General features: G+C 35.2%; 1 protein-coding gene across 3 annotated transcripts in view; it reads right to left on the bottom strand.

Moving 5' to 3' along the window:
• LOC127180653 (protein unc-13 homolog C) overlaps positions 1-12,500 on the bottom strand; it is a 167,491-nt gene that overhangs the window by 95,170 nt on the left and 59,821 nt on the right. For all 3 annotated transcript variants that reach the window (XM_051134831.1, XM_051134832.1, XM_051134830.1), the window contains exons 14-15: positions 11,713-11,781; positions 6,776-6,865 (exon numbers count right to left, since the gene is read on the bottom strand). In XM_051134831.1, coding sequence (XP_050990788.1) covers positions 6,776-6,865; positions 11,713-11,781 — 159 coding nt within the window. The remainder of the gene's footprint in view (positions 1-6,775; positions 6,866-11,712; positions 11,782-12,500) is intronic.

The raw sequence follows: 12,500 nt of genomic DNA on the forward strand, positions 1-12,500 counted from the left end.
TATTGTGAACTTATTTCTTTCCTTGCACAGAACAAGAAGCTAAAAGCACTTGCTCTGAATATGTAAATGAATAACATGAGACTGTACATTAGTGTGCGTTTCTCTTTTTCTTATGTAACGTCTAATGTGTCCCATTCCTCCACGCGCCGTGTCGGTGTTTCTGAACGCAGGCGCTAAGGGCAGGAATAAACATCGCCCCAGCATGGGCGCTCTTCCATTACCCATAATGCTTTGTGACAGTTGGAGTTTTTATTCTGTGCCTGGCGGTGCTCTCTCAGTGGGCGGAGCTTCCTCTGCCTCTTTAGCCGCGCTTCACTGATTTGCCTGCTCAGACCACTCCAACTGTCAGTCATTAAATGACAAAGCGCTTTTTATAGGATGCAAGGCCCGGCTAATGAACTGACAGCACTGTGTGAGTGTGTGACATCATCTCCTCATGCCTCAGCCCACGCTATACAACTCCAGTCCACACACACTCCTTAATTCTCACAAATCACAGGCCATCAAATCCGTATGTGGGTCAATGACAAACAAAAAAAGATCAGGAGATGATGACAAGGGCGATTCTTATAAAAATCAAGTGTTAAACACAAGCAAAGTCTTTAGGAATATAATATGCTTGTATTCATGATGTGGGGAAAAAATAGACTTCTTTTTGTTTTCTAAACAAAGGACCCAAAATGTACAGAGCTTATAAAAGAAACATCACATAATGTAAATAAGTTGTTACTGAATACGAATAACTCAATTTTGACAAAAATGTCAGATAGAACCTTAGAATTCTAAGGTGACAATATGTATATATGAAACAAATTTTTCCATTAAATCAATATTTACATTAAAAATGATCTATAATTATTAATTAATTCTAAATTACAATAAATATACATTTATTTATTTATTTTATCTGAAGAAAGTATTGAAATATCCAAAGAATAAAAAATAAACATGAAGCAAAACATTTTCATCATATATTTTTTAAAAACAAGATTTCATTCACTAGTTTTATTGGCGGTATAATACGCAACATTTGATAATTTAAAGCAATAATGAGACTTGACACACAATCATTTAGTCTACAGGGTAAAAAATATTTATTAAATTAGTTAATTAATTAATATAATAAAATATAACATTAATACTATATATATATATATATATAGTTTTTTATTTTATTTTATTTTATTTTGACAGAAGTAAAAAAAAAATGGCAACTAAAAATCAGAGAACACATCCTTAGCTAAAAAAAATACATAAAATAAAATAATAAACAAAGATTTTAAAAATATATTTTATTTTTGACAGAGGAAGCAAAAAATTTGGCAGCTAAAAATCTGAACCCATCCTGAGCATTGAGCTTTAACAACTTTAACCAACAACTGATCCACCATAAAAGCAGTTCACTTGAAGGAGAAAACTAACCATAAAAGAAGACCTTTGTTTAATACTATAATATAATATAACATTATAATAAAATATAACATTAATACAATATATATATAAATGTTTTATTATATAATATATCTTTTATAAATACATTTTGTAATAATATTTTTATTAATACTAATAATACAAACTGCTTTACTACAGTCCTTGATTTTAAGAACTGCATTGTAGTAGTTATGAATGCATTCAATGATCCAGGCCAACTTAAAAATATGCATCATCACTGACCTACATACAGTTTTGCATAAAACATTATCCATCTACATCAAAGTCCCGAAACACATTCAACCCAAATACACAAACATTCACGTCATTACACTCAATTCATAATGCAATGCAAGTGCACCGTTTATAGGTTATAAGTTAATAATAAAAAATGCAATTTAGCAGCAAAGAAATCTTTTAATCAATGTCTGCGTTTGCATACTTGCATACAGTATGTTTGCAGCCAGCGGCTGTCAATGTCTGTGTTTCTAAGCATGGACTAAATCTGACTAAACTAAATGGTAAATGTGTGCACGTCCGTGCAAATGAACTTTAATAGCCTGGGAGGAGAAAGGGAGAAAAATCAATCAGTCTTTATTCTCTGTAGTGCATATGAAGGCTTTTTACAACTCATATTGACCTGCGATTACAACAGTCAGTCATATATTAAAATAAAGCGTTGCACAGTGAACTAACAGCAGGGGCCAATCGCAGCTGTGAGGGCGTCTACAAAGACAAAAACTCTGGAATGGTGCTGTAATATATATAAATATATAAATGCCGTACCCTACAGCTCTGAGCAGTGTGGTTTTACAGGCACATTCACTCTGAATATATTTCCCGGCTCCCCAACAGTGAGAAATCAGCGCATTCTTTATGACTTCACAAAAAAGGCCGTACTCCCTCACACAGAGCTGAGCTATATGTCAGACAGTTTTATTGCCACGAGACCCCCAGAACAAGCGGTTCTTGTTATTGTGCTCAAATAAATTTGACTCAAGTGCATATTTCAAGAGCCAAAAGACTTTTTTTACTTCATGCAAACAAATGAGAAATCATTGAAACCCTGCAGCGCTGGTGAAAAATGTTTCATTACTGACTGTAAAGCAGCGCAGCTTTATATTCGCGCCTGATGAAGCGAAACGTGAAAACAATCAGAGAATATATTCACTTTATCTGTGCTCGCTGAAGTGAAACACATCTGAAGTCTCTCAATGTAAGAGTCTTATCAGGTAAGCTGTGATTAGCAGCTCATTAACTTCCGAGACAATCAACAGCAGATCTCTATCAGAACTGAACCAATGAATGAGTGAAATATAGCAGAATTTCACAACCAGGCTGAATTACACAGGGTCATATTTCACCACCGATTATATAAGCATAATGAAAATCAAACATATTATTCTGGATATCCAGAGATTTCATTTTCACGACTATTAAACATACTGTAAAAAAGAATTGCTGTAATTTAGGGGGAAAAAGCTATGTTATTAAAATTGTAAAGCATTTATACATCATTATAATTTTTTATTAAAATATGCTTAATTGTCATGAACATTTACATTTTCTTTATGCATTAAAGAAACGCTTATTTTCCGGCGAAGGAATATTATCTTTCAAAGGAGCTTGGATATGTATTGAAAGCATTGACAATGGTGAATTCCATAAATCTATTACAGTAATGAAAATGAGAAACAGGGGAGAATTTGGGGAAAAAGAAATTAGATTTTTCATGATTAACTGTCATGAAAATAGTAATAAAATGAATATATATATATACAAAAAAACATATACACACACACACATACATATATATACACTACCGTTCAAAAGTTTGGGGTCAGTAAGACTTGTAATAGTCTTTAAAGAAGTCTCTTATGCTCATCAAGGCTGCATTTATTTGATTAAAAATATAGAAAAAAACAGTAATATTGCAAAATGTTTTTACAATATAAAATAATGTTTTTTATTTTAACATACTTTAAAATAGAATTTATTCCTGTGATGAAAAGCTGAATTTTTATCAGCTGTTACTCCAGTCTTAAGTGTCACATGATCCTTCAGAAATCATTCTAATATGCGGATTTATTATTAGAACGATCAGTGTTGGATAATATCAACAGTCGTGCTGCCAAATATTTTTTGGAACCTGTGATTTTTTTTTTTCAGGATTCTTTTATGAATAACAAGTTTAAAAAGTACAGTGTTTATTCAAAATATAAATATTTTATAACAATGTAAATGATTTATTATTAACTTTTAATAAACTTTTAATTATTAACTTAATACATCCTTGGTGAATAAAAGTATTAATTTCTTAAAAAAAAAAAGAAAAAAGAAAGAAGCAATAAAAATGTACTGACCCCAAACTTTTGAACGGTAGTGTATATGTGTGTGTGTGTGTGTGTGTGTGTGTGTGTATTTATTTATTTTTTCCTATAAATTAGTTTTAAAGGGGTGCTATTATGCTTTTTCACTTTTTGAATTTTAGTCAGTGTGTGGTGTGTATCTTTGGGCATAAAAAAGATCTACAATGTTATAAATCTCAAAGTCCACTCCAATGGGAGATATTTTGTTTTTAAAAAAATGTCTTTCCAAGAACTACATCGAACGGCTCCTTTGACTACAGCTTTTGTTTTCCGCATACAATGATGTCACAACATGGTCCATTAGAATATCATTAAATTAAATCCTGCCCACGGAAGTTCAAATTGTTGTAGGGACAAGGTGAGGGACTAGCCAAACTTTAGTGATGCAGCACGTAGAACTGTTTCAACGAGCCGCAGCGCGGTGGGTATAAACACAAGCATTGACTAGACTGGCCGCTTCAGAGCAGTAACGCGCTGCAGACATGTGCAGTAGCTCGTGGCAGTCACAAAATTTTAATCAATTGATATTCATGTTCACAGACACAAATTTCCCCTTTTTTTTCGTGTCGCTCAGCACAATTTTAAATGTATTTTAATAGGGATCGTGCAGGGTACCACTTCCATGTTTAAATCTTCACAATTGCAAAACTAGAAATTGACCACAAACAGTATAAAGGTATTAAAACATCGAATACCGGTGATCACCGTAAGATGCATGCCGGTTAGAAATGTGTCCGAGTTACGTCCGCCTTGCTCTCACGACGGCGAGGCGGCTGTGTCGGATTGAGCAGTCAGGCGCAGTAGCTCTCCACCGACTGCGCTGACCAAAAGCACGATGGGAAACGCTTGGATGACGACACAGCTTAAAGCTCAATGGTCCAGACAACCGTGATGTTGCCGTTCTTTTCCAAAATGTTTTATTTTTTAATTTAATATCATGTGGTTATGTGTTTAGATTATGCATGAATATTCCCAAACACTGTGCCAGTGTGATCTCTGCATGAGATATGTCATTGCTGTCATATTTCTATAAAAATCAAAAATACACGTTTGTATTAAAGTAAAAATGGATGACAAATACGCCTTTCGTATGGAATTAAATAGCAAGCACTTTGAGTGTCTTGTTCGTCATATTTATTTTCATATAAAACCAACAGAGCTGAAATTATATCATGTTTATCAGCAACACAGCATGTGAGTGTGATAACGCGATATCCGCCTTTGATCTCGTAGGTATCTGTTCTACTTCGAGAGGTCAGAACTGTCCGTCTTGACTGCACTTATTTCACTCCTCCCCTCACTGCAGCCGCCTACTCTTGCCTACATTTCAGGCGAGGTAAGGCGCATCTCAAACAAGCCTAGTTTTACGGCAGAATCCGGATGGAGACGGTGATCGTTTTTGCATGCGTTCTTCGGACAAATCAATCAGTTTACCTCGGAACACTTGGTATTTGTGCCCGTTATATCTTGTGTATTCTATAATATACAAATGGGTAGGTTTAGGGGCGGGGTTGGGTTAGGTCCTCAAACACGTCTAAATTGTGTAAATAAAATGTAAATAATAACGTTATATGTATTATACTAATACATTGTATTTAAACAGAAATCACCGAATGTGTTGCAGTAGCAGAAAGAAAAACTACTCCCTATTGAAATACATTATATTGCAAATCGTGCTGAGTGACACGAAGAAAAAGGGGAATGTCTGTGAACACGAATCAATAGATTACGTTTTTGTGACTATGTCACAAATTGCCATGAGACTGGGTTGGCAGTACAGGGGGTCCAAACACATACCAAAGCCGGTTTATGGGTATATTATTATAGGTTTATAGGATATTAAGAGATTTACTCATCATACAGTGTAGATGGATTCACTTATAACGCGTGTGTTTTTAAAATGCATAAACTTGCACTAGAATAGGCTAGGCTGATCAGTGATAATGTTAGGCTTCTATTAGCCTTATGCTGGAGCTGGTTTCGGGCAATGAAACTAAGTATTTAAAATAATTAAATACATTAGCACGATAACATTATGTATTGGCGATCTCGCAGGCTGAGGACGGGACTCAACACTACTGTAGCGTATTATTTACTCACCATCCATGCATCCTAGGTATATATGACTCTTTCAGACGAATGCAATCGGAGTCTAATAAAATCTAATGCAGTGCATCCATCTATAACAAAAAGTGCCTCACACAGCTCCCGGGGGTCTCCTGTAGCGAATCGATGCGTTTTTGTAAGAAAAATATCCATATTTAAAACATAAGATTGACTATTAATCTAGCTTGCACTAACTGCTTTGACAAGGGGCGTGGCAGTACTGAAACACCATCTAAGCTGTTCACCAATCGTAACGCACTGGGACAGCTAACTAATCATAACACATTTCCTTTTTTCGGAAGGCTGGCCTTCATTAAACCCGGAACTAATTGATCTATTTGTGCCAGGCTGGGAGAAATGTATTGTAATAATGTAAATTATGTGAAAAATAATGCGTTTTTCGAACCACCAAGCATGAGAGCATAGTACACCCCCAAAACACAATCAAGACTTTGAAAAAAAAGAGCATAATAGAACCTCTTTTAATTGTCTTTATGCATTAAAAATTTCGTATTTTCCTGAGGGGGAATAATACCTTTCTTTTAATGGAGTTTCATATTAGGAGCTTTTTTCTTTTTGTTTAATATAATTGACTATTTAATGCAGGAAATTACTGTAGAACCAGGAAGTCCTTCTCACTTAATAATAACTACCACAATGTTTTGACTGGCTGTGAAAGTCACAAAAAATGGCTTCATTCATATTTTTTAAATTGAAAGACTTCTCCTTCATGAGATGCATAAGAGGTTTTTATTGTATGTGTGAGTCACAGTGCTGAGTCACACTGCTTTAATTCCAGTGTAAAAGCCTGCATAATTCTCTCTGTATGTAATTGTGTGTGTGTGTGTGTGTGTGTGTGAGTGTCGTACCTTCATCCTGAAGAAGGTGATGCTTGTCAACAGGTCGACGGTTGATTTCAAGTCCTGGAGTCTCTCTGGATTTCCTGCAGGAAAGTTATCCTGCAAACAGAATTAACATCAGATTGACACTCAATGTCAATTTTAGAGCATGGGTATATTTGTAGCAATAGCCAACAATAAATTATATGGGTCAAAATTATTTATTTTTTAATGCCATAAATCATTAGGATATTAAGTAAAGATCCTGTTCCATGAATATGTAAATTTCCTACCATAAATATATTAAAACGTAATTTTTGATGAGTAATATGCATTGCTAAGAACTTCCTTTGGACAACTTTAAAGGTGATTTTCTCAATATTTAGATTTTTTTTTGCACCCGCAGATTACAGATTTTGAAATAGCTGTATCTTGGCCAAATATTGTCCTATCCTAACAAACCATACATCAATGGAAAGCTTGTTTATTTAAAATAAAAAATACCCTTATGAGTGGTTTTGTTGTCCTGGGTCACATATATGTTTAAAAAGGCAGATGATCAAATAGTTTGGCCTATATTTTGACATAGCAGTATAAAAAATTGAAATAACCTGTAAAATATGTAGTTTTTACTTTATAAATTACACAAAGACTCAAATTAAGGTCTTGTAACAATGATAGATGTATGTATAGATTTATTTCAGTTGATTCCAATACATTGTAAAAACTATGGAAGCCCGTTTCCGCCACTGAATAAAAAATAAAAAAAAGGTTATTGCGACTTGTTATCTCACAATTCTGATACAAACTGGCAATTCTGAGAAATAAAGACGCAATTGCGTGATATGAATTTGCAATTGCAAGTTATAAAGTCAGAATTCTGAGATATAAACTGAATGAACATACCAGTCTTTTTTTTTCTCCTCAGAAAAAAAAAAAAAAAGATTTTCACAAATGAAACTTACAAATATACGGCAGCAACTAAAGGTTTATAATTAAATTAGGTGGATATTTTTAAAGTTTAGAGTTTGATGTTGCTAAGCTAACAATGCAATACTCTAATAAGCATAAAAAAGCATATGGCAAACACACTGTAAATATTAAAAGGTAAAAGAGTCAATTTTAAGTTAAGTGTTACCACTTAAAGCCTGTATGCATAATGCATGATAAAGCTATTCATAATTCACCTTGTAATGCGTTGTAACTTTTCATGGATAAAAATGCATTTGTGCAAGTTAAAATGCATTATAATATTTGTAGTTTTTTGTCATGTTTTAATGGATTATACTTTACTTTTAACACATAAGCCTTATAATGTATTCTAACTGTAGTTACAATTAGTCACAACATCATACAATGCATTATAAATTGGATTACATGGCATTATTAATCTACTGAAATTACTTTTATAATGCACTGCATATAAAAGCCTTAAGTAAAGTGTTATCAAGTAAATTATTCTATTTCTAATCAACATGAGATCAATTTGCATTTGTGAAAATCCTAAAGAATTGCTCCTTTCTGTGAAATATTATGATAAACATCTCTAGATGGTGGATGCTTCACCTGCTAATAATCAAATGGCCTTTTACTCAGGTTGAGGAGGTTTGGCAGAGATGGATGGTTAACAACATGTCACCGTGAGTCATCTTCGTTCACCCAGCAGCATTATGCAGCATGCACTATGCAGCAATATTAATATCCCAACGTGTTCCATCGTCATGAGCACCAATGACAAAATATATCATAATTTAGAAGTCCGAGCTAAACCGGCAACAGACAGAGAAAATGTGCTGTTGGGCTGCAAAGCTATCAGCCTGCTTGTTCTAGCATGAAGGTACACAGTATATTTACACTGTGAGCATGCATGTGCGGATGCCGCATACACGTGTGCAAAAGACGTGCTCGGAGAAACAGGTTAGAAAATGTCACTGAGTTTTGCGGCGGGATGGTTATGTAATAATTTTGACTTGCTTTTGTAAGAATGAGGAGAGACTCCTGCGATCTGGGAGACGCTTACGGCGCTTTTATCGATGCCAGAGCGTCAGTCACTGCTGTAATTCTTGGCTGGTGTTTCACCGCAGCTCTCTAATTATTCAGAGCGAGTAATGGAGTGCTGGAGCTGTTTGTCAACAACAGACACCAAAAAACAGAGACTCGCGCAAATCAATTTAGGCTGTTTTCACACTCGCTTTGATTCCAAGTTCCTCCCTGTACCGCCGCAGGTCACTTCGCACAGTATTTTTGGGTTTGTACCACCCCGAGTCCTGGATTTTGATCTTTCCTTTGAAAAATATCTAAACATCCTTAAAACAAGATCGGTTGAAACAACACATTTGTTCTCAGAGGTATATATTAAAGCAAGACTTTTACAGCATATTGGCAAATAGTTTTTTCTAGTTTTAAGCAGGAAATTAAAAACACGGTGAGGTGAGGTTTGCTAGAATACCTATTTATTTACTGCACATTTGTTTTTTTTGGACATGCAGGGAATTTATCAATATATTTGACACTGAAGACTGGTGTGATAACCGCCAAAAATTTAGCTTTGCATCACAGGAATAAATTACATTTTAAAATATATTAAAATAGAAAACTGTTATTTGAAATTGTAATAACATTTTACATCATTACCATTTTTTGTGCTTTTCAGCAGTTTTTAACTTTCAAATTAATAACTATTTTAATACCCTATTTTTATACCTATTTTTCTTTAGCTTTAAGCACAAATTTTATAAACATTTAATGAGATTTACTAGAAAAAAATAAATAAAAAAATAAATAATTAAAATATATATATATTTTTTTTTCAGTGCATCTTTGGATTCACTTCCAAAATTTCACATGCACTGAACAGCAATTGCATTAGTCTTGTATCGCAAAAGATGCAACGATTGCAAGTTGCAACCAGTAGTCAGTTTATTCATATACAAGCATCTCTGAGAAATGCATTATATTATATGCATGACTGGAACAATGCAAAGATGCAAATTCTATAAGATGCAAATTCGATGCCACCAACACAGCTTTGCTTCTACAAATGAAGACTGATTATTTTCGTACTAACTGCAAACTGCTTGAGTTTACATGAAGTGTTCACCAAACAAACTGAACTCTGCCATCGGTCTACTTCAAATGCTCAAGTGTGAAAGAGCCCTGAGGTGTCTGAAATCAAGCGTGCCAGTAAAGACTTCATATAACACCACTAAAATAACACTTCACTTCACTCTGAAAGTGTCTATGGCTGTTTGAGGTGACGAATAAGTGTGCAGAAGCTCTTGAGTGATGTGAAATGTCAGAAAAGCAGGGAGATATGAACATATGTTCGGGCCTTCAGGCAGGTCGGTGTGCCGGTAACAGATTGCAAAGGTAAGAGATTATTAAACTGTAAAAGTCAGCAGTGGGTCGGAATCAGAGGAGAGAGTTTTGATGAGAAACCATCAGAACGTCTAAAGATCTGCACAAGGGCCTGAATTAATACCGCGTGCGGCTGTGCTGTCCACCAGGGTTATTATAGTGAACTAAAACTGAAACAAAAACTAAAACTAGAAACTAAAACTAAAAACATTTTTTTTTAATTATTGCTTAAAATTAAATAAATGTTAACTAAAATAAAATAAAATGTTTTAAATTATTTAATAATTATAATATTATTGAATTTAATATAATTTAAGTTAATTATTTTATTCCACTAAGATATGAAACAGCACAACTGTTTACAACATTGACAACAATCAGAAATGTTTCTTGAGCAGCAAATCAGCATATTAGAATGATTTCTGAAGGATCATGTGACACTGAGGACTGGAGTAATGTTGCTGAAAATTCAGCTTTGATCACAAGAATAAATTACATTTCACAATATATTCACATAGAAAACAGCTAGTTTAAATAGTAATAATATTTCACAATTTTTACTGTATTTTTAAGCAAATAAATGCAGCCTTGGAGAGCAGAAGAGACTGTATTGTGTGATATTTGTAAATATTTTGATTTCCATTGCACTTCAAGTTTAGGCAGTTTTGCATCTATTTTTGGCTACGACAGAGATGTTGTTTTGAAAGCATGTGGAACTGGGCCAGATTGAGCAGAAAGCGTCTAGTGTTTTCCAGAGTTCACTGTGATTTGAAGGCGTCTGGAGAAACGTATAATCCTGTACAAGTGGCGAAGAGGTAAGTCTGCCTGAGGTTTACTGAACACAGATGATGTAGACAACACAGCCACAAACGGTGGAAATTCATCTAATAAAGCAGAGGCGTCAAAGTGCTCTAGAAGAACAAAACCTGCCTCGGCCAAATCCACACGAGCTGTACGAGAAACCAAACTCACTTTGCTTCAGAATTACATTACAGTCAAATCCACAGAGCCCTGCAGATCCAGAGTGTATTACTGTCAGGACGTGTTGCCTGGAAGCTGACGGGCGGATGGAAGCAGGTAACGGCCACTGAATTCCCTGGACGCCTGCCAGTCGAGTGTGTGTGTGTGCGTGCGTGTGTATGCGTGAGCACCCTGTCAATGCTTTCTAGCTCTCACACTGAGATACAGACAGACCACACGTCGTCAAGAGAGTCACACATGATCTGACTGCGAAAGCGTGTTTTTAGAAGAAACTTCTGTTTGACTGAGAGACGCTTCTTTCGTGACGTATTTCGAGAGACTTTACAATTAGTGTAAAAGCAAGAAGGGCAGCAAGAGTTGAGAACAATCTTAGGTTTTCAGAGGCACTTTCTCAAATCATTGCTTTGCGTGTGAATAAATGGATCTTCTGTTCATTGAAGAGCTCGTAAAACGTTTGAATGTCATTGTAAATTAAGGTAGGGGATCACTAAAAGTGATGAAGAGGTTAAATTATCTTCATGGCGATGAATAATAGATGAGTGTTTTTCTTTCTGATGTGTCTGAAATAGAAAATCCATCTGAAGCGGCGTAACGTACGTGTGCTATACTGTTCGGCTGCTTTAACTCACCCGATACTTGGAGAGGTCGATCCTCAGAGAGTTGTGAAGCTGATCCAAGAGTTTGACAAACTTCTCTCTCTGAAGAAAAAAACAGATCACAAAAAGAAGATCAGTGCTGCATCCTGCCATCCATCTAGTCATTCATTTGTCCATGAATTTGTCTACATATCATCCATTCATTCAGTCATTCAGTCAAACATCTGTTTGCTTCTGTTCGATTATTTATCTATCTGTCCATCCATCAATCCAGCCATGGTCCATCTGTATATTAGTCCATCTATGTATCATCCATCCATCTGTATATCTGTCCATCCATTGATCCATCCATCCATCTGTCCATTTGTGTATTATCTGTCAATCCATCCATAAATCTACCTATCCATCCATCCATCCATCCATCCATCCATCTGCATATTATCTGTCCATTCATCCATATATCTATCCATCCACCCACCCACCTGTATATCTGTCCATCCACCCAGCCAGCCATCCACTGGTATATCAATCTCTCTATCAATCAGTATATCTGTCCATCCATCCATCCACCCACCCACCCATATATATATATATATATCTGTCTATCCATCCATTAATCTGTATATCTGTCCGTCTGTCCATCCAGTCATTCATCCATACATCTGTATATCTGTCCAACCATCCATCCATCTGTATACCTGTCCGTCCATCCAGCCATTCATCCATGCATCCATCAGTACATCTGTCCATCAATCCATCCATCCATCCATCCATCCATCCATTCATTCATCCATCTGTATATCTGTCCAACCATCCATTCA

The sequence above is a fragment of the Labeo rohita genome, chromosome 18 (genome assembly GCF_022985175.1).
Source record: "Labeo rohita strain BAU-BD-2019 chromosome 18, IGBB_LRoh.1.0, whole genome shotgun sequence".
In the NCBI taxonomy this organism is placed as follows: Eukaryota; Metazoa; Chordata; class Actinopteri; order Cypriniformes; family Cyprinidae; genus Labeo; species Labeo rohita.